We start from the raw sequence: 23,899 nt of genomic DNA on the forward strand, positions 1-23,899 counted from the left end.
CATGGTAACAACAATATTGTATATATATAATAAAATATGAAAGACTTATCATTACAATGATCAGTGAAGGGGATAACTTCAGAAAGATCTGGGAAGACTTTTATGAACTGATGCAACATTGAAGTGAGCAGAACCAAGAGAACAATGTACACAGCTACAGCATTATTGTAAAGATAATCGACTGTGAAAGACTTTCTAACTCTGATCGATACAATGATCCACCATAATTCCAAAGAACCTATTAATGAAAAATGCTATCTACCTCCACAGTGAGAACTGATGGATTTCTGAATGCAGATTGAAGCACATTGTTTTCCTCTTTCTTCTCGATTTTTTTGGTGGGAGAGGTGGGATTGGAATATGACTCAGGCAGAAAAATGCTTTGTTTGACTCCGTATATAGAACAAATATTGTAATTCTTGCCTCCTTAATGATTGGTGGGGTCCTTAATGAGTATTTGGAACTGAAAATAAAAATAAAACTGAAAAAAAAAACAGGGTCACTTAACTTCTGTCTGTCTCACCCTCCGAAACTGTAAAATAGGGGTAATAACAGTTCCTACCTCTCAGGGTTGTTGTAAGGCTCAAATAAGATTCTATTTGTAAAGTGTTATGTAGATTTATAAAGTGTGAACAGGAAGTGCTTAATCAATGCCTATCACTTTCCCCTTTCTTCCAGCAGCAGGCAGGCAGGGCAATGCACTTTGCAGAAAGGTTGCGGCTGCAGAAGCAAGCCCCCGCGCCAGCTTCCCCACCCCTGCACCAGCTCCGTAACCTAGACCCGAGGCTCTCGGCCAGCCGGCTGCCAGCAAGGCTGTGCCTCGAGGGCGCCCAGTACGCAGGCGCTGCCCTCCGCTCCTCTTCCGCTAGAGGCGGGGCTGAGCCGAGAGCCGGGGCGGAGCAGCCGGAGCCGCATCGTGGCCGCAGGCTGCCCCCCGCCGCTGCCGCATCTCCCCGTCCCCCCGCTCCCCATCGGGCTGGGGTCCTCTCTGGATGGAGGATGGGGGCGGCTGTTCCCAGAGCAAAGCCCCGGCCTGCGGAGGAGCGGGAGCGGGCGGAGGCGGGGACCTCGGCTCGCTCCTGCCGCGGGCCCGGCAGATGCTTGCTTTACCTCTACCTGGTGGGCTTCCTGGTGAGTCCCGGGAGGGCGGCTCACAGGTGGGGGGGCGCACACGGAGCCGCAGCAGCTGAGCCGGGGGAGGAGGGGGGGCGGAGCGCTAGGAGCAGGGCCCCAGGCAGCCTTCATTTCACCCCAGGTCCCCCCCTTCAGCTCCATGCCCTACCCTCCATCCTCCAGACTCACCTGCTTTAAGGTCAGCAAGTCCCAGCGCTTAATGACTATGGAAAGGTAAGAGTCTCCGGGGCGCCCTAGAAGTGATGCAGCGAACCATGCAATACCTGCTTTGTGGGGAGAGGGCTACAGCTGTTTCCCAAGTGAGTTGACAGCTGTTAACTAGGTGGCCCAGTGGACAAAAAAAACTGGGCCTGGAGTTTTAAAGACCCGAATTCAAATCTGGCCCCAGACACTTCCTAGCTGTGTGACCCTGGGCAAGGCACTTAACCCTGTTTGTCTGAGTTTCCTCATCCGTAAAATGAGCTGGAGAAAGAAATGGCAAACCACTCCGGTATCGTTGCCAAGAAAACCCCAAATGAGATAAGAAGTCTGACACGACTGAACAACATCAAAAACTATAATTAACACACATGCAGAGATGGTTGCTAGAATGGAAACTCCACCAGGCAGGTCATAGGGAAACCTTGCCATGGATTGATTATCTCCAAATCAAACACCATAGCATCAAAGTTCAAGAGCTTGTTAAGGGTAATTCGAGGTCATTCAGCGGTGGCAAACTCCAAGCTGACAAAAAAAGAAAAGAAAGAAAAAAAACAACAGCAACAAAACTGCTACTAAATGAGACTCAAACAAGATTAAAATATAATCGAGAAGTGTTTACCAAAATAAATAAAAATACATTACAACATGGATATTGTTAATTTGTGGGAGACTGGTAAGGATCCCTTTCTATTTGAGTTTGAGGTGACTAAAAGACAAAAAAAACCCAACAGCAACAAAACTGCTACTAAATGAGACTCAAGATTAAAATATAATCAGGAAGTGTTTTCCAAAATAAATAAAAATAAATTACAACATGGATATTGTTGATTTGTGGGAGACTGGTAAGGATCCCTTTCTATTTGAGTTTGAGGCGACTGAATTAGCATTATTTTGCAATTGCTTTCCGCTTTGTTCCTCCTACCTCCAATCTTAGTTCCCTAATTGAGGTCCAGAAAAAGGCCCACTTCTTGGTTTTGATCCTTCATTACTGTCTCCATTTATAACCTCAGCTTGAGTCTTTTCCACTTCCAAGTCAGGTCTGCCTCCTGCCTCCTTTGGCAGAGCATCGTCATCACTGCCGCTAGTGTCCCCAGAGGAAATCAGGATGCTGAAGACCATGCAGGAGGTGCCCCCAGCCCAGTTCCCTTGCCTCTCAATTGGGCTAGAGAAGGACTTCAGCCCTTGTCCCAATCAAGTTTCTGTCAGGTCTAGATTGGTGCAAAAACTTCATCATTGTTCTCTAGTCTCTCACTTCAGTCCATCCTACACACAACCACCACAGTAATTTTACTTAAGCACAGTTATAACCATGTGACTTATCAACTCAATAAACTCTAGGGGCTTCCTATGACCTTTAAGATGGGATCTTAACTGATCTAAGTCAGCTCCAAAAGACTCATGATGAAAAATGCTACCAACATCCTGAGAAAGAATTATGGAGCCTGAACACAGGTCAAAGCATACCGTTTACTCTCTTTTTTGTTGTTGTTGTTTCTTCTTTCTGGTGGTTCCTCCCATTGGTTCTAATTCTTCTTTACAACTTGACTAATGTGAAAATATGTTTAATATGAATGTGTATGTAGAGCCTATATCAGATTGCACTCTGTCTTGGAGGGGGGAGGGGGGAAAATTTAGAGCTCAAAATCTTATGGAAGTGAATGTCGAAAACTCAAATAAATTAATTATTTTTTTAAAAATAGATGGGATCTTAACCTTTTTTGAGCCATAGATCTCTTTGGCAGTCTGGTAAAACTTTGGACCCCTACTCCGAATAATGTTTTTAAGTGCATTTGATAGAATTATAAAGGAAAAGAATTATATTGAAATAGTTACCCCCCAAAATATTAAAGGTCCTGGTTAAACACTTGTGCCCCAACATAAAATATAAACTTCTTTGTTTAGTTTTTAAAGTCCAGTATAACATTTTAACATATCTTGGCCTGAACATATCTTAGCAACTTTGTTAGATGTAAGTCTTCCTCCTCCATTATGAAATCCAGACAAACAGCTTTCTTTGTTCAGGTGGAGGACACTCCCATCTCCTCCTTCCAGACCTTTGCACTGGGCTTCTTGTGTGTGGAATATACCGCCTCCTTAATCTTCCTCATAGAATCACTCTTTACCTTTTAGACAAAACTCAGGCATTATCTTCTGCATTAACCTTTCCTGATCCCTACAACTAGTAGTACCTCCCCTCCCAAAGTACTTTATATATTATTATATTTATTCCTTTTCTCTTTACACTCTATATGTATTTGTCTCCCTCATTCAAATGTAAGCTCATTTCAAGTAGAGATAATTTCGTTTTTTTGTATTTGTTATCCCCAGTACCTAGCACAAAGCCAGACATACGAAGTACTGATTATTTGCTAATTAATTAGTTGATTTGTCATAGGTCATACAATTAGTAATCGTCAGAGGTCATATTTGAACCCATGTCTTTTGACTCCATTGTCAGTGGTCTTTTTGCTACAAGATAATTTTTAACCTTTAAGTGATTTATAACTTTAATATCCCTAAATTCAAAACCTTTTTATCAGTTAAAATAAAATCCATGTGTCCTTAAGTTAATCCATAATTTGTGGAGACCTGGATTTAATTTCCCAACAGAATAACAGGATTTTTTTCATTTTTATAAACAATAGAGTCAATAATTTCCTTGGAGACTGGACTGAAAATGGGAAGTTGTCATTATTTAGCAGTCACTGCCTGGTGGTGCAGTGTATACAATGCTGGGTATGGACTCAGGAAATCTTCCCATTTCAAATCTGGCCTCACAGTTACTAGCTGTGTGACCCTAGGCAAGTCACTTAACTCTCTTTTCCTCAGTTTCCTCATCTGTAAAATGAGCTAGAGAAGGAAATGACAAACCACTCCAATATCTTTGCCAGGAAAACCCCAAAAGGTCACAAAGGATCAGATATGACTGACCAACAAAGCCTGAGTCTTAGGGAAACTTGTCAAGGTTCCAGGGCTTAATTTTTCTTAGGGTATGACTTGGGAAAATGCCACTTACTTGATTATTTAAAGAAATGTTTATTGAGTGCCTCATTTCTACAAGACATTGTCAAAAAAACAAAAGTAAGTAAGATACTGCTCTTGTCTTCAAGGAATTTACTTGAAATCTGGTAGGCAATGTGCAGATTAGATTTGGAGGCTGATAGCAGTCTCCCTCAGGATGCCCTTTGCTAGCTCTGGTTCTCATTTTCTCTACTTTTTATGCATTGAAATTTCTATAAACGGTACTGGAAGAGTAAGAAGAAGCCTATTATTGTCTCTCTGCTTACTATTAGTAGCTTGTCACTTGAAGTTATGTAGCCCTGGGGGTGGATGCCGTAGCAAGAAAATAATCCCATATCTGGTCTAAAAACTTGCTACTTAGGGCCTCTTCCTTTCCCCATCTGTTGCCTTCTTGTTATGACTCCATTCTTCTCCCTTTCCTCACAGTAATATCCTCATTTAAGTTCTTCATTCCCTTCCACCAACTGAGGATTTGCCATGAGGATTTGTGATAAGATCACCTGCTCTTTTCTCCCTATTAGACTGGTCAAAAATCTAGTATTCTCTCATTTATTCTATACTCTTCCTTTTGTGAGGAAAAAGATGTAAGTGGGAAGAGGGAGGCTCTTTTTGAAATACTTTTAAAATACATTCCCAGTGAATGATAATGGTGTTGTTACGTATTTGTGAAATAATGGTGTTTGTGTTTGTGAAGAAAGCTAGAAGGAGCTAAAGGTAAAGTACATTATAGGACATGATAAATCTGTCATTTACAAATTGCAAATTTGATGAATAATGTTAGTGATATCTCAAAAGAGTTAGAGTGAAAAATTGGCATTTTGTTAGAAATTCCAGATGTTTATGGAATAAAAAGGGAAGGGACTTTACCTAGTATAGGATCCACAATTCCAAAGCTTCTCAGCAGATTCTAGCATTCATCTAATTAATGAAAGTATGGTCTGTTTTCTTTTAGGATTTTTTTGGTGTAAGCATGGTAGTTCCTTTATTAAGTGTTCATATCAAATCCCTCGGAGCAAGCCCAACTACTGCGGGAGTGATAGGTAAGTGATATAAGTTAATAAACTAAAAACAAGTGTAGATTTTGAATCATTGCTATTCAACAACTAAATAGTAAAAAGGTCATTTCTCAGAGATGTTTAAAGGTACATGATCCTGGAGCAAGTATCCTATCTTTCTCTAGTTTGATGGCTAAGCTGTTTATCAAGTGTTTGTTGAGTATGTGCACTTCTTAGAACTGTGTTTTTAATTGAACAATCCAGTCCAACAGATATTGAATTGTGGATACAGCATTGTATTAGACCTTGGGGAAGGTACAAAGTTTAGATAAGACCTGATTCCTGTCCTCCTAGGGCTTTCAGTTCAGGGGAGGGTTAAGACACATATATAGATAAGGATAGGGACTACCTATGATTTCACTGATACAGAGAATTCTCTTGGGGACTGGGTAATCAAAAGAAACAAGTGTTTATTTAGTGCCCACTATGTACCAGGCACTATACTAAGTGCTTCACAACTATCTCATTTAATCCTCACAACAACCCATTTTGTGGTTGAGGAAACTGAGGCAGAAAGTGGCCAAATTACTTGACCAGAATCATTCATCTAGTAATTGTCTGCAGCCAGATTTTTACTCAAGTCTTACTGACTCCAGACTCAGCACTCTATCCATTGTGCCGCCTAGCTTCTTCCCATCTGAGGAAAATCCCTCTACCAGTTCAAGTTAGCACCTTCTCTGCAATGTGTAGTCTCACAGAGTTGCCTAGGGCACTGTGCCAAAGGCCACACAGCCAGTATCTGAGACTGAAGACTTGAGCCCCTTTCCTGAGTCAGAAGCCTTTTCTTTGTCTTCTATACTGCACACTTATTCAGACATGGATATGTTTAATGCACAGTATTATATGCTAAATATATTAGAGTTGCAAAAACTAAGTGCTTTATGTGGTCTGAACTCCTTGAGGTCTAGTTTCTTTTTGATAACAGAGGGTCAAGGAAGTCTTGAAAGAGGTGGCATTTGAGTTGGGCTTTAAAGAGTATGATTTCCACAGGTTAAAAAAAAAAAAGGAAGAGGTAGATTGTAGGTATTGGGAATCAAATGACATATTTGGCAAACAGAGATTACTCCAGTTTGGGTGGAGTATAAGGTGCCTAGAAGGGAATAATAGGAGTTGTCTGGACATTTTCCCTTACTCCTTTGCAGATGTGGAGGTCCACAAGTGTAGAACATTGAATATAACATCAAGTGTTTTTGAAATATTGACCAGTTTTGCTGATTTGTTTTTCTCTTTTCCTCTTAAAAATATGTTATATAATTTGTTATATAAGCAATGGCTGTCTGGAAGAGGGTAAGGGGTGAGATAGAGCAGGAAATCCATGCAATACAAAAACAGACAATACCATTGAAAGTCTATACAAATATAAATTGTTGATAGTCAGTGGTAACAGGGAAAGCCCTGGAATGCCAGGCAAAAAAAAAAAAAGTTTGAGCTTTACACATTAATTAGTAGGAATCCACTGAAGATTTCTCAGCAGTGACCTGAGAAGACACAGGATGGCGATGGTGGTGGTGGTGGTGATGATGGTGATGATGATGGTGATGAAGACTGTGGCAGAAGTATGAAGAAAGAGGAGAAAAGTAAAGCAGGAAAAACCAGTTGGAAAGCTTTTGCATGTAGATGGTAATCAGACTGTGGAAGTAGAAACTGAAAGAAATATGGAGATGTAAGGTTCAGGTAGAATTGTTGAGACTTGGTATAAAGGTATTTTTCAATCTAACTGCAAACTCAGAGGTTTCAGAGATAATTTGTTGGGATTAAAATAAAAGGTGTCATAAGGACCTGTGCTGAGGGGTAGGAGAACCAAGAGAATCTCTGAATCTAAAGTATGAAGGATCCAGTTAGTGAGGGTATTAAATGCTGGGGATGGAGTGGATCAAGAATTTGTACAGGCCATTACCAGTTTGGCAAATCTGGCAATTGAGAGGTCATCTTAAAGAACGGTATCAGTAGATCATTTGGATACAAAAACCAAATTTCAAGGTGTGAGAATGAGTGGTAAAGATGTGAATGCTGCAGGTGTAAATGGTGAAAAAAAAAGTTTGTCAGTGAAGGTTTAAAGAAAGGTGGGATAGTCGTGGAGTGTATGAACAAGATTTTTTTTAATGTGAAGAATTGAGCTTATTTGCAAACAGTTGGGAAACAACAGTGGGGTGGGAGTGATTGAAGATGAAAGAGAGAGAACGAAAGTCTGCTGAAGTAACCTTGTATAGGAGACTAGAGAGAATGGAACCAAAGGCATAGAGAGAGTTTGGCCTTAGTAAAGAAGAGAGTTATGTATCTATGACTTCTTGTGTCACATGATGCTCAGAATTGATTTAAAGAGTAGATACCATAGGGCTTTACAATCTAAGAGACAAGTATAGATTTTATCCTCAGAAATATGTACATTATAGTGATAGGAGTGATAGGATTATAGTAGTGGGGTGGAAGGTTGGAAAATGATTAAAGTATGTCAGATCTGGGTGTACATTTCCTCAATATGCTTTAAATATCTCCTTGCTACAGAGTATTTATTTATCAGATTTATCTCACCCAAAAAGTCTTTCTTAGTTCTTCCCTTGCCAGATCCCTATCAATACTTATGTCCTCACCTTGTACTATCTTACAAATCTGTAGTTCTATATGTGGAGAACTAAGTATTAGAAGTCTCCAACATGCCTTATGCCAGTCCAGGGATAACTCACTATTAATGAGGGGATATTGAGTTGGAAGAGGAAAATGTCTACACATAAGGGAATCCTCACCCTCACCTCACATCCCACCCCCCCAAACAAAAAACTTAAAGAAGTCATTCATTTCAGAATCATAAAATAAGTTAATATAGCAATAATCTTAATAAGGGGGGATACACCTACAGGTGGGAATAAGAGACTGATGGTGTCAAAAATGACTACTGTGACAGTACAGAAATTTTAAAAAAAATTTTTCAAACCTCGTACATTGCCATGATTCAAATTCACAGTGAGGGAAAAAAATGTCTGTTAAAAAAGTCTTGCTCAAGTTGATCACTCCGATAGGGATTTTTATATGAAGCCCAGCAACTGTAAATTAATTACACATACAGAAGAGTCTTCATATTGCCCAGCATGATAAAGCCTCCTTCAAATTCAGGAATTTTTACTCTTCACTGTACATCTTCAGCACATAAATCAAAATTTCTCCATCTGACTGTTCAAGCATCATGACTATTCCATTCTCTTAATTTGAGCCACCCCAGTCCCTTTATTTTTCCTTCTGCTTGTCCTAAATTATATTTAGTAATCATACCTTTTTGTTGGTATGCTTTCTATTGATCTCTGGAACTGGTTAAGTCAGCTCTATGATGAGTCCTGTCCTCCTTGATTTATACTCCTGTTATGTTTTATTTCAGGATCCCTCTATGGTGTTCTACAGCTCTTTTCTAGCACAGTAGTGGTAAGTTTACCTTGAGTTAACCATTGCATCTTTAAAACATACTGGGGTGCCTGTTGATAAGTTGAGGACAATTTTCATTGGTACAGTAACATTTATGACTATTTATGAAACTTAAAAAATATCATGTTCACAAAAAAGACACAGGTAATTAGTTTAATTACTGTTCTTTTTTAAAATCTAAATTATTAAGAAATCATCAAATCTTCCTGGAATATGAGGACTCAGATTAAAATTGAATACTTCAATCTATATCATTAGTGTCAAAATTTTATTTGTGATGGCTGAAATATTAACTAGACTTCTGTGATATTCATGTAGTGTCTGTGTATCCATATCCGTATATATGCATATATGTGTGTTTACATATATATTACATATACATATATTTATATGCAGGTTTCTATTCTAGTGGCTCTCTCTGATCAAAGGCTGTTCATTTGGCATTTAAAGCCACTTACATATTTATATTATATCTATATCTCTCTATTTCTCTCTATATCAATCTACATAGATAGATACATACATACATGTGCACATGTATACACATATACGCATTTGTTTTATCTCTCCTAATATAATTTATGGGACAGCTAGGTGGTGAAGTGGATAGAGCATCAGACCTCGAGCCAGGAAGACTCGTTTTCGTGAGTTCAAATCTGGCTTTAGACACTTACTAGCTGTCTGACCCTGGGCAGGTCACTTAACACTGTTTGCCTTAGTTTCCTCATCTGTAAAGTGAGCTGGAGAGGGAAATAGCAAACCATTCCAGTATCTTTACCAAGAAGATCCCAAATGAGATTACAAAGAGTCAGACAACTGAAAAACAACTCGGCAACAACCTAATTATAACTTCTTGAGGGTAGAAATGATTTCATTTTTGCTTTTGTTTCCTTGGTACAGTACCTGGCACACAGTACACACAATAAATTCTTGGCTGATTGATTAATTCTGTTACATCACCATAGTAAAAGACCTTTGTTCATGAATCAACTCACTAAAGATGTGGTATCCGGGATTTTTATTGTCCATAATCAGTGTTAAACCAGTTAAAGAAATAGTTTGAGCAGAACTGGATCTATCTCTCTCCTTTGACCTCACAGTCCAATCCATTCAAGTGTGTTTTATGATCTTCAAGTCCCTTGGAAATATTAGTGTTCATGATTAGCATACTGGACACATTATTAGAAGGATACTTTTCAAATTGCCTGGTCTCATAACCCCTAGCTATCTTCATTATGTCAGAAATTAACACTCCAACCTGCTTTAGATATGTTCACCTTTTCCACTAGAAATTTGCATTTTAACATCCCTGATTAAGTTTTTCATAAACTGGGGAAATGGACAGAAACTGTCAAGGGAAATATGAACATGTAAAAGGAAAGTGAAAGATTTAAAAAAACGTTTTTGATAGTCAACCTACAGAGAAATGTAATTTGCAACCTGACTTTTCCTTAGGAATTGGAGAAACTGTAAGGATTAGTATTAAAAAAAGGAAATTTAGATTAATTTGAAAAAAAAATTAGATATGCCTAAAATATATATAGCTAAAGCCTTTCTTTTCTGTCTCATTATAGCGTAGAGGTGACCTTTGGGTTTCTATTATAATTTTACAACTTTAGCAAATAAATTTGATGTTGGAGATTGTTGAAGGCTATTCCAGCAGAGCACAAAAGCTCTGTCAGGACATACCAAGCTGGAAAAGCTTCAGGTAATGGCCTGTGACAGACTTTGTATCAGTGAGCTGAGGACCAGCCCAGCTAAATTCAGAAAGACACACTACCAGAGAACTGGCCACCAGGTGAAACCGATAAAGATCCTCTAAAAAGACATTCTGCATCAATGGAAGAAGTATCCATGGGAATGAAATCTTAAGTCTTTTAAAATATTCATGTAGGAAGCATGTTCTGAGTTCTTCTTTGACAATACAGCTGATGTAGTAAAATGGTGAAATAACCATGCCTGCCTCTGTTGGGATCTTAAACTCCTGTATCCTAAGATAATAACAATGGGTATTTCTTTTTCTGAAAGCAGGATAGTATCTTCCTAAAAAAAGTGTAAGTGAATTTCTAAAAATCTAGATGTGGAAGATGGGCTGAACACAAGAATTTCTCATTTTAATCATGTAACGTCACTTTCTCATTTAAATCACAAACCTTACTTTTGAGGATTTGAAACCAAGTATTTTTTTAATATGTAGAGTTATTGTTTCCCTACCTGCTATTAAGCTTCTAATATTCTCACTTCATAGGAATTTTTTCCTGATGCGAAGTTATGTGTAAGATCTACTTTTTAGGCATACTTATTCTTTTGAACTCTGCCCACATGCTGCCCAGTAACCAGTCAGTTTAGTAAAGTGGTTGGCCATTTCCAGTAAGAAAGTCATTCTTACCAGTTGCTTGACCATTGAGTTCAATTAAAGTGGTCAGTCTGGTGGACAAATGTTTATTGATCAGCTGTAAGCAATAGGTATGTTCCTAAAATAATACATCTAAATCAGTTTTAAAAATCTAATCCTATTTTAAAGGCACCAAGAAAGCTTGGTATTGAAAGAATCCTTATTAATACTTTTATGAAACAAATTTGGTAACCCTTAATTTAATTTCACTGGTAAATAAATATGAATTTCTACATATTATAGAATTTAAACGAAGTGTACTCATATAAGAATTCATTTGATTAAGGGGTTCCTCAGTATTTTGAAAAAAGGTATATATACTAAAGTGTCAAATTTATAATATAAGAATAATGTTCTCCTTTCAAGGATTCCATGTAACGTTTCATTTTCATGTGAGACAGGAATTTGAATTACAGTTTAGTGTAAGTGGGCAATGAGGTGGCACAGGGGATAAAAATGCTGGGCCTAGAATTAGAAAGATTCAGTTTCCTGAGTCCAAATCTGACCTCAGATACTTACTAACTGTGTCACTCTGGGCAAGTCACTTAACCCTGTTTACAGTTTTCTTATCTGTAAAATGAACTGGAGAAGGAAATGGCAAATTGCTCCAGTATCTTTGCCAAGAAAACCCCAAATGGGGTCATAAAAAGTCGGGGACAACTGAACAACAACAACAAATCATCTTAAATCTGCCCCCTTCTTTTTATTGTTTTTCCTCCAAATTTGGCCTTTTGATTTATTGGCCTATGACTTCCTTTTTAATAATTGTATTTAGAATCATAGATTGCTAAAACTTGAGAAACTTTAAGATCAGCCTGAGAAAACTGAGGGCCAGAAAAGTTTAGTGACTTGCCCAGTGTTACCCAGCTGGTAATTGTGACGACCAGGACTTGAATCCAAGTCTTTTTATTTAAAATCCAGTGTTCTTCCTACTACAACAGAGTTGCCTCTAATTAGTGAGTGTTTTTCTTTAAGAATACCTTGTTCATAGAAATTACCAATTAAATTTTTAAACCAATAAATAACTTAAAAGATACTGATTAACAGAAGTTTCCAAAACAATATTTTATTTGTGAGAAGCCCATTTTTTTAAAAAGTAAAAGATACATGTTCTTACACTTTTTGGAATAAATCCAGAAGACTGAAGATTAATCACACCACCCACCTCCTACAAGAAAGATGATGACCTTAATATACAGAAAGACAAATTTTTGGAAATGGCCAATGTAGGAATTCATTATGCGGTAATTTTCTTTTTGTTTTGTTTGTTTGTGAGGGAAGAGGAGTTGGTAGCTTTTTTATTTTAATTGTTTAGTGGGGTCTGGGAGTGGGGAGAGAGATAATAAATGCTCGTAAAACATATATGCATGCATATTTATATGTGTGCAGATACATACATGTGTGTATTTCAAGTTTTCAAGCTTCTTACTTTTTGCAGGGCTGTTGGAGTGATGTAGTAGGAAGACAGCATTCGTTGCTTGTGTGTATTCTGCTCAGTGCTCTAGGTTATCTCCTCCTGGGCATATCCTCCAGTGTCCTCTTAGTTGCCATCGCTAGAATTCCTGTTGGTGAGTTTCTTGTATATTCCGTATTGTCTCTTCTCCCTCCTCCTCCTCCTGCTCCTCCAGATTCTGCTGCGGAGAGTTTTCTTTTGTCTATATAGTTTGTATCCCCGCAGGTCCTAGTCTTACCTGCTCTTGTCTTTGTTTCTGCCTGTTTGACTCATAAGCCACATACTCCTGTTTGAAGAGAGCCAATTCAGTCTCAGATTACAGCATTATGCCTGTCTGTCTCCTGGTGCTATTGCCTAGGACTTCATTGAACCTGTACTGGCTCAACACCTGGCACATGCCACCCTGTCCTAGGCATCTGTAGAAGATAACCTTCCCCTTTAGGAGTTTCTAGGTTCCCAGCTGGACCATGTAGCTTCAACCACAGGTCCACTGGTGTGGCTTGTCTTCAACTTGAAAACTTTTTATGCAGACTCAGCTATTTTATTTTTTTGCTATTGTTGAAAATGGATATAGAGGACCAAAGATTAGTTTTCTATGCCGGTACTTAGTTACTTTTAATCTCTTATACCAGAGGTTCTTAACTTGGGGTCCATGAACTTTTTTTTAAAGTATTTTGGTAATTGCATTTCAATATAATTGATTTTCTTTATAATCCTATATATTCCATTTTATGCATTAGAAACTTTATTCTAAGAAGAGATCCATAGGCATTACCTGACTGGAAAAAGGGGTCCATGACACAAATACACAAATGTTTACCACCCCTGTCTTAAACCCAACTTTGTCTGAGGGTGGCTAGTTCTAGTGAGGATCTCTTTTTTTATTTCATTTCTCCAAGGTAAATTTTAAACTCTCTCAAATTCACGGTTTCCTTTTTCACTATATTTGGAAAACTGTGTACTTCTAGTTACAACCAGGATTAAATGGAGCATAAATCACATTTCTTTTGAATCACCAGGTTTCAGATTCACCCATTAAAGAATGAGTGTAGCTCAGCGAACAGTTTTAGCGCAGCATTCTCTAACAGGGGTCAATAAAATATATTATGCCAAAACTCTTTTTTCACCTTCCATAAATATATTTTTGTCTTTATGTTGAAACCTCACTTACTTAAGAAAAAATTGTATGTGTTGGGATGTGGGGATAGAGGAGATATTGTAGCAATACATGATTTTGAAGACAACTGGTAATAATAAGGAAAAAAAACAAATTGAATTCATTTCTTTTTATTTTTATCATGTATCCATAATATCTGTATACTGATTAAGTTTATAATATTTGTATGAAACAACATTTCTCCATCATTTTGTAGGAAATTTTTTATATTACTACAAGTAAATAGAAGTACAACAGAAAACAGGGACTAGATTCCTACCTCAAATCACCCTAGAGAATATTCCTTTTTTATTCATGATTTCATTTATAAATGTGAAATTATTGTATTCATGGTGCTATATTGGTACCTCTAAATAAATGTCCTTTAATATCCAGGCTACTCCTACAGTACTTGGCATCCCATGGAAATAGAGTGTGTGGCAAGAGTACTCTCAGATATTGTGGTAGGGAATTCCTTTGCAAAGCTCTGCTTCTGGTTTTGGATTTTCAATATATGCTACTTATCCCTTCACTTCCACCACTCCATCACATACAGACAACACAAGAAAAGTAATGTCACTTCTGATTTGCTTACATATGTTTCCTTCTATAGCCCAGCTTTTCCAGATACAGGAGGAATTAATCCCTTTAATTCAATTTGGTTTAATTCAGCAAGCATTTTTTAAAGTTCTGCTGATATTCTAGACACTGGTCTAGTCTCTAGGGCTGCAAGAGAGAGAGAAAAAAAAATAATCCCTATCTTCAAGAAACTGAAATTCTTCACATGAGCAGGGGGTGAGGAGAGTATGGGGGAGAAAACAATATATGCACAGAAAAGTAAATGTAAATTACAAGTTTATTTGTGGGAATGGTTGTTACTATTTTTTTAAAGTTTTCCAGATGGGTCCAACTCTTCATGACCTCATTTGGGGTTTTCTTGGCAAAGATAGTAGAGTGGTTTGCCATTTCTTTGTTCAGCTTACTTTGCAGATGAGAAAACTCAGACAAATACGGTTAAGTGACTTGTCTAGAGTCACACAGCTAGTAAGTGTCTGAGGCCAGATTTGAACTCAGGAAGAAGAGTCTTCCTGGCTCTAGGCTTGGCACTTTATCCACTGAACCACCAAGCTGCCTCTTATGAGAATGGGGGGGGAGGGCCAGCACTATTAAGTAAGGGAATCAGGAAAGACCTTTTGTAGGAGGCACTTAAGCTGAGCAGATAAAGGAATTGAGACTAAGGTAAGAGGGAGAATATTCCAGGCATGGAGACAGTCTGTTCATAGACATAGAAGACAGGACATGGAATGTTGTATTCAGGGAACAGAAAACAGGCCCATTTGTCTGGAATGAAGAGGGATTAATATGCAATTGGTCTGGAAAGATAATTTTAGCATAGCATCTTGTAGCTGGGAATATAAAGGAAGATAAAAACAGCCCCTGCCTTAATTAGCTCACATTCTAATGGGGGATACACATGCAAACAGTTATGTAAATATAGGATTTATACAGAGTACATTGGAGGTCATCTCAAAAAAAGAAGGTAGTAGTTAATAGGGGGGAAAGGGTTATTGCAGAAAGTAGGATTTTAGCCAAGAGTTGAAGGAATGCCAAGTGAGACTGGAGGCAGAGAGAAAGAGGAGCAGCATTCTAGGCATGTGGGATGACCAGAGGAAATGCGTGGAGTCAGGAGAGGTAGCGTGTACGAGGAAGAACGAGGAGACCAGTATCAATAGAAGACAAAAATATTTGGGATCAGGTTGTGAAGGACTTTAAAAAGCCCACCAGAGGATTTTATACTTCATCCTGAAACATTTTTTGAGTTTATTCAGTAGGGAGGTGATATGACCTGTGTTTTAGGAAAATCACTTTGGCAGAAGAATGAAGGATGGAGGAGGGTGAGGAGTGACCTGAGGCAGGGAGGCCTCCCAGTAGGCTATTGCAGCAGTCCAGGTATCAGGTGATGAGGGCCTACACCAGGGTAGTGGCAGAGTCAGAGGACAGTAGGGCACATATGTTAGAGGTTTCTGGAAGGTAGAATCAACAAGACTTGGGAGACAGATGGGACATGACATGAAAGGGAGGGAGAAGTTGAGTATGATAGCTCGGGAGTAAGCTAGGTGACTGAGAGAAAGGTGGTGCCCTGGATAGGGTGAGGGAGGCAGAGAAGTAGCTCAGTTTGGCCTTTGCTTACCCAACAGAGGGCTCTGTTTTTGCCTAGAAATAATAGGAATCGTTGAAGCTTCTTGGGCAGGGATGTGACATGGTCATACCTCATTATTGATACTGTAGTAAGAAGTGAATGCCACCTTTTTTTAATCTTCATTAAGCATCTATGGACATAATTACATACTGAGCACTGAATTTAAATCTTATATAAATAGTCTACAACTTTTGTGTCTGTGTATCAGTTAGTGGTACCATGGCTCAATCATTCACTAGTTTTCATTGAACTCCTACCACATGCAGAGAATAATCTTGAGTTATGTAATTATTCTTTACGTTTTAGGTTATGCATCTCCATGGCAATAACAGTTGAGAATGGTAGACCAGCGTGGAGAGTAGACAGATGCAAGAATGCTGTTTTATTTTTCCTTTTAAAAGTTTTTTTTAAGTTTTCAAAATCTCAAACAAGCCCCCCATTTAGGTAGAAGATCAGTTGGTGCAGTTGAAGTTGCCACCCCCCCCATCTCCAATGTCATTTGTTTTTCTTACATAAATAATGCGTTGGAAACAAATGTTGTGGCATAGGTGTCCATTGGTGCCTCGAGACCAGGAGCACCAGGAAGGATTTGGAGCACCACCATGGCAAGAGATCAGGACAGGTCTGGCACAGAGTAAGGAATTCAGACGGTTCAGAGTCTACAATTTTTCACTTTTGGTGGGATGGGGCAAAAGGCAAGAAGTCATGCAGAAGGTCATATCCTTTTATGGAGGCATGGTGGTATGAAAGAAAGGACACTGGTTTTGCATTCAAGGGTCTGGGTTCAAATTCTGCTTCTGTCATTTACTAGCTCAGTGGCCTTGGGGCAAGCCCTGAACTTTCCTGGGCCTCAGTTTTCTCAAACATAAAATAATAGATTTGGATTAGATGGCCTGTGAGGGGCCTTCCTGCCCTGGAGCTGTGAGCCCAAGGCAGTACCAATGGTAAGAACTCAGGAGAGAGTCTGAGCAAAGAACACAAATTGTTTTCTCCAAAGGTCCTTTTCGTATTTCTTGGCAGGAGCAGAAACTAGCCACGGAGTGTGGGTTTAGAACTGTATAGGACCTTAGAAGGCCAACGCCCTCATTTTACAGATGAGGAAAACTGAAAGGTAGATCAAAGAGGGAAACTGCAGAGAGATAAGCAGTTACCGAAGCGTAGCCTAAGTAGTAAGCAGCAGAACTGGGTTTCAAACCTAGATCATTTATTTCCAAATCTGTTGGGTGCTTTTTCCATCTTGACAAGGAATGCGCAACACGGCACCCACCAGAGCATTCAGGAAATTGATTTCAGCAGTGTGGGAGATAAAGCGGATTGTGGGTTCCCTCCAGTCCTAGCTAGGACCAAGGCAGGGCAGCTAGAATTCCCAAAGGCCCTTCCAGAAACCACTTTCCCTTTTGAAGGGGAAGCTGCAAATCTTACATAGCCTTGCCTTTTCCATGTAAGGAACTTTTCAGTAAAAGTTCATTGTAGTTTTTAAATTTGTACATTCCAAATGCTTTAAAGGCTTGCCAGAAATTGTTCTGGTAAACATTAGTGTTAAAAGCGCACCTGTATTTTATTACGTATTGTTAAATTAGAATACTTCACTCATATGGTAGAAGAAGGTTTTCTATCCTTTTTCATGAATATTTCATTTTTTCTAATTAGATACAGATATTGCGTTCATACAAATGAAACCTAGCCAGAAATTCTTAGCCGTATATATGTTTGCTATTTGAAAGTAGAATATTTTGTGGTAATTGAGATTAAATACAGGACAGGAAATGAAATGCTTTCATTTTGGGAAATGTTACTAAACCGTTCTCCATCTCAACCTGTAGGTATATTCAAGCACACACTCTCAATCTCAAGAGCTCTTCTTTCGGATCTGGTTTTAGAGAGAGAGCGCCCACTGGTAATAGGAAAATTGAATACAGCATCGAATGTGGGTTTTATCTTGGGTCCTATGGTCGGTGGATATCTTACTGAGTTAGAAGGTGGATTTTATATAACATCCTTCATCTGTTTCTCTATCTTCATTCTAAATGCTGGTAAGTTGGGATTGGATCACAAGATAAGTCACTTTATTTGCAATTAATGATGGTTCACTATACATTGTGAGAATTTATCCCTCATGAGGCCAAGATCATGAGTTTGGTCCCTGCATGAACAGCTAGCTTTGTTGTGTAGTTCCTAGCCAGAAACTTTACCATTATGCTCTGTCAACTTCCCTACAAATGTATGTAACATGGGAAACCAAGAAAGAGTGTAAATGCATCAGAAAAAATCCGTCACTATGGCCAGAAAAATGACTTCAAGCATATACTTTGTATATGTAATCTTAGCATATTCTTTTATGTATAAGACATCACATATTTCATGTAGGATGTCACACATCCATGATATAGGGAAGGAATTACAGCAGAGCAGTTGATAGAAAAAGGTGATTTGGGGACCTTAGTTTTAATTTTTTCATTTAATTGTGTGCCATGCATTTTATCTTATTACAAACTAAGTTCCTCTGTATGTCTTTTGCCTGCCCACTAAGTAAATATATTAACAAAGCATATTACTATTATTAACTTATATGAAATGCTACAACTCTCTGACCCAACTACCACAGCTATACTATCATCCACTTCTTGTAGTCTACTAACGATGTCCTTTGCTGTAATCAGCCTTATTGCTTGAGTATCCTATTTAGGTTTTTTTTCCTTTCACTCGTATCTATGCCTATGTCTTTTACCATGGTCCAAGTGCCTGGAATGATCTTTTCCTTTTAGTCCATCAATGATCATGCTGAGTTTCTTCATATTCCTCCTGAAATCTTCATTCCATGAAAGTCTTGGAGAACCTCTTAAAAATATAAGTAAGTGGAAAAACTCAAGAGGGCCTCTCACCACTTTCTTATACGGTGAGTTTTCTGTTGGAATTATGCAATAAATGTCTAAGCTGTGGCCACCATATTTTATTTATATTTCCTGTACTGCCTCCACATGACTTTGGATCCTAATGCCTTTCCCAAACTGTTATAAATTCACACATTTTATTTCACACCTACCATGTGCATAGCACAATGGAGAAATATAAAAAATAGATGATATCCCTACAGCTTATGATATAGCTGGATAAACAACTTTCCTCTGTGAAACTATATGAGAATAATATAAAACAATATCAAATACCTACAAAGACAAAACAATGCAGGTAAGAACTACATTTTAAGTTGTCAAGTTAGATTAGTCAAGGAAAGATTCCCAGAGTAGATTTGTTGTGGGTTGAGTTTTTGAAGAAGGTGCAATATATATGGTTGAAGAGGAGGGGGATAGGTTAAGTTCAGGTGATAGGAATGGAATATATAACTAACCAAAGTCAGCATGGAGTAGCTTATTGAATTAAATTGAATTGAAGAGGCAAAGAAAGTAGTTTGTTGGCAATAGAGGAGAGGAGCTGAAGAGAAGTGAGATTAGTTAATGAAAAGCCTTGAACAAAAAGCTCAATAATGGGATAATGAGATAATGGGAAATAAGAAGCCATTGAAAGTTCTCAAGCAAGGGAGTGAATGGTGAATATTTTGTTTGAGGAGATCATTTTTTTTTTTTGTCCAACACTCTCCTTTTATTATTATTAGTAATAGTAAATAATGATTACAGAAATAACAACAAATAATAAGCCAAATGCATTCTTTGATTTAATTATTTCAGTGGAATAGTGGATATAGTGCTGACTTAGGCTAAGGAAGGCCTGAGTTTAAATTCCACTTCTGATGCTCATTAGATGTTTGATCCTTATAAATTACTTACACTCCCTGAACCTCAGCTGAGATCATTTCTAGCAGCTGCGTAGGAAATGGATCAAAGCAAGGAGATCATCTGGGGGTCCTTGACATAGACTCAGACAATAGAGTAGAAGGAAGGGTCTGCAGAAGTTATCTCGACCATTTTAACAAACGCAATTGAGCAGTGTTAGAGAAGTAACTTTTTAAGCATCTGAGGACAGAAGTACACTCATGCTCTTGTCCTGTATTAACAGGTCTCGTCTGGATATTTCCATGGAATGATACAAATTTGAGTAGGATGAAAAATAGCCAGCAAACCAGCAACAGATTTCCTTCAGACCTCCTGAAAAAGGCAAAAAACAAGTTACAGGAGACTCCAACAAGTAATGGTGCCATCTCGCCCAAGGCAATGACTTGGCAGCTGTGGATTCAGATTGTGTCTGTGTTAAGAGGCATGGAGAATGTGATATTCTCTGAAATGTGGGACATCTTTTTAGTGCGCTTCCTAATGGCTCTTGCTGCCATGCTGTACCACAGTAACTTTATTCTGGCAATTGAGGAGCGCTTTGGAATGAAACCCAGGCTGACTGGGTATATTATCAGCTACAGCAGTGCCCTGGGAGCATTGGCAGGTTTTGTCCTGGGACCAATAATGAGACTCTATAAACACAACACCTTCACCATTCTGTTACACTCAAGTGTCCTCACTTGTGTACTATTGCTGCTTTACTCTACAGCACTTAGCATATGGGTGGTCATTTTCTGCTCCACTTTTTTATCCTTTTCTACTGCTGTAGGTAGGATTAGCATCACAGACCTTCAGCTAACTGTGGGCGGGACTCAGGCTAGTGGAACTCTTATAGGTCTGGGGCAGTCTGTGACGGCTGTGGGTCGTATCATTGCCCCTCTCCTCTCAGGAATTGTCCAAGAGTTCAGTCCCTGTGGCCCCCCAAGTCTAGGAGCAGCATTAGCTTTTGTGGCTGTTCTCATAATGGTTTTAAACAAACCTCGTTACAGTAATAATCAAAGTGCTAAGCTGAAAAGCCAATAGGACGGTTTCCATTAAAAGAGAAATGAAATATGTGGTGAATCAGCAAGGGGCAAATGAAATAATTATTAAGGGCACTGTGATGATATATCATAGAAGAATAATATGCCTTTAAAGAAGAAGGTGGTGTGAAAACAAAGGAAGAGGATCTTCAGGTGTACTACCTGGTTCCTGTTGAAACTCTTGGGTTTCTACAGACACAGCTACTCCAAAATCAGAAGTCAAAACAGGAATGTTGATACTCATGGTTCAGAGAAAACATTCACCAGAAAGAGAATAGGTATGAAATGTGTACCTAGAAGTGTCCTCTGCTGGTTGTGCTAATGTGGTTAACATTTTTAAAGGAAATAAGATACCAGCTTGGTATCTTAGGAGCATGTTGGTAGAATGCTTACAAGCAGACTCTTTGAGTGGATTGCCAAAGCAGGCTACTTGGAAGAATAGAAGTAGCTACTAGGACTTGCCCACTAAATGAAAATTAAATTGCACTTTAAGAAAAAGCATCCAAAATTGGGTGGGTAGCAATGATTTACGTATAGCAGTGGGGTATTTATACAGGTTGTCACCTCCATGTAAATTTTAAAGAACTTGACAGAGAGACAACTTCCATTAACCAATTTGCCGTCTTTTAAGTAAACTGACTGAATTCTTATCCTAGTTTGATTTTGGAGATTTTCTTAAAATTGTGTTTACACTAAGTGGTATTTAGATTTTCATCAGCTCTTACTATTGAAATGTGGAGGGTTATATAGATTGTTTAATCCTGTTCCATATGTGTTAGGTTTTATCTTCACCATTGCTGCTAGAGGATTCCCTCAGGACTTGACTAAGAGGGCTGAAGGTCAGCCAAGGTGAATCTTACCTGAAATTCTGTATTCCTGTGTTGCAGCATTACTTGGGGAATAGAACATCGTCTAAAATAAGTTAAGATAACCTTATTAATAACAGAGTAGTGTGTCATCAGGTGAGATGTCCCATTTCACATGTTTATTATTTATAAAGGAAACTTACGATTATTTTGAAAATCTGCTTGTTACACATGAGCCCCTTATGTGGGACCAGGATCAAGGGGAAATAATACACCCTCTCCTCGCCCTAATGTCTGTGTTGCATACTTTAATTACACTTGTGTATGTGCTACTTAGGAGCCCAAGAGTGAGCTCAAGATTTGAGGTATACCAAGAGATTGATGTAGATCATAGCAGGCATTTATACACACTTGCTAAAATATATGTTCAAATTCATAGTTTGAGAAGTTCGAGATATACACACTGTGACCTAGGGCAAACCACTTAACCCCATTGGTGTCAGACAACTAAGATTATAAATTGCAATCAGGTGCCTATTTTCATTGGGAGTTGGGGCTTCTTACACTGATGAAATCTCAGGCCTCGTTTAAAGATAGGTAGATAGGATGGATGGATAGATAGATACAGTTTTTTCTTCAACAGGCACTTCCTAACAAACCCACCTAGAAAGTGCATTTCTCCAAAACAATCTACAGGATTTCTTTTCAGAAAGGAGACACAAATCTTCGTGGTGAAGATGAAAAGATAATATTCTCCAGGTTGGAAGTTTTTTCCATTTTCTCCTACTGTAAGGATGCAGTTGACCAAATCACTTGCAATTGAACTGAACAAGTTAAACTGTAATAATTAAATCCATAAGTATTTATGAAGCACCTTCTGTGGTTCTGTGGGCAAAAGACTGTCTTAGGTTACTTATAATTTCATTGGGAGAAGAGAGCATGGCATCATGGATTTAGAGCTGGAGCGGAACTCCGGTATCACTAGTCCAAACCCATCATTTTACAGATAAGAAAACAGAGGACCAGAAGAGATTCAGTGTGGTATGGTGGAGAGAATGCACATTTTATAATCATGAGGCCTAATTTTAAATTCCAGCTCTGCCAATTTACTCTCTCCACGACTTATTCTCTCTGGGCCTCACCTTTCTTGTCTGTAAAATGAGAAAGTTAGACAAAATGTATCTTCCAGTTCTGGATTTACAATTCCAAGATGCATGAGCAAGAGGGCAGTTACATACAGTAAAAGGTTGGAGAGCTGAGATGTGTAACAGAAAGGTTAAGGGGAGAGGGCTGTGAAATAGAACTGCTGATTACACTCTTTGTGGTTATCTTCTTTCCCCACACAAATAAAAATACAGCGTTTCCAAAAGGAATTTCAAGTTTAGGCATATTTTTATGCATAGCAGTTGATACGATGCTGTTATGATGCACAAAGCAAAATTATGCAATAAATAAGAATCTGAGTGGAGAGATCCAGAGTTCGACCTTTTGTTTATGGATAAAAATAACCAGCAATTATCATCCTCACATCAACCCTGTGAGATAGGTTCTGTTATTATACCCATTTTACATATAAGGAAATAGGTTAAGTGACTTGCCCAAGTTCATACAGCTAGTTATGTTAGGATTCACTCATGCTTTCCTGACCCCAAGACTAGCATTCTTTGTTCTGCAGATAAAGTGAAATGTTCCTTCAGTACACCACTACAATATTTTTAGTCTTTAATTAACATGGATTTTACCTGACTTATAGATGGATGTTTTCTTAAGATGTTTCTTATAGGGTAATCCATTAAGGATTTGGAGGGCTTAAGGTATATGTTCTCAGGGAGATACCAACTGATGTTCCCTACTATTAAAGTTTTTATTGGTTTTTTGTCCTGAATGACTTTTGTAGTTTTTTTTTTCCAACATAAGTTAATATTGACTTCTTAAAACACAATAAACTATTAACGTGAATTCTAAAGAAAATGTCATTCTTCCCTTCACAGTTTTATTTTCTTACCATTTTCTTACAGCTCTAGTTTCTTATATTTACAACAACCTTCCTTCCAGTCCAAAACAAGCCCTCTACTCCTATGACAGCTTTCCACTATAACCAAATTATGATGTGAATATTTATTGAAGACCCACTTAATGCTTACAGAACAGTACCTGGCGCCATGGATGATAATCGTTTGCTGAGTCATTTTTAGTCGTGTCCAACTCTTTGTGAACCCTTTTGGGGTTTTCTTGGCAAAGATACTGTAGTGAT

General features: G+C 38.4%; 1 protein-coding gene across 2 annotated transcripts; it reads left to right on the plus strand.

Annotated features, from left to right (window-relative positions):
• Positions 1 to 1,031: 1,031 nt before the first annotated feature.
• On the plus strand, positions 1,032 to 23,530 carry LOC114046338 (major facilitator superfamily domain-containing protein 9-like). Of its 2 annotated transcripts, none has more exons than XM_027866643.1 (6): positions 1,032 to 1,131; positions 5,309 to 5,396; positions 8,782 to 8,825; positions 12,659 to 12,788; positions 17,853 to 18,062; positions 20,044 to 23,530. In XM_027866643.1, exons 2-6 carry the CDS (start codon positions 5,327 to 5,329, stop codon positions 20,838 to 20,840), a joined length of 1,251 nt encoding a protein of 416 aa, XP_027722444.1. In that variant the 5' UTR covers positions 1,032 to 1,131; positions 5,309 to 5,326; the 3' UTR covers positions 20,841 to 23,530. The 2 variants fall into 2 exon arrangements, with proteins under 2 accessions (XP_027722444.1, XP_027722445.1); XM_027866644.1 differs by lacking the exon at positions 1,032 to 1,131 and adding an exon at positions 1,331 to 1,347.
• The last annotated feature ends 369 nt before the right edge of the window (positions 23,531 to 23,899 follow it).

Source organism: Vombatus ursinus, unplaced genomic scaffold, assembly GCF_900497805.2.
Source record: "Vombatus ursinus unplaced genomic scaffold, bare-nosed wombat genome assembly UNPS02014781.1, whole genome shotgun sequence".
NCBI lineage: Eukaryota > Metazoa > Chordata > Mammalia > Diprotodontia > Vombatidae > Vombatus > Vombatus ursinus.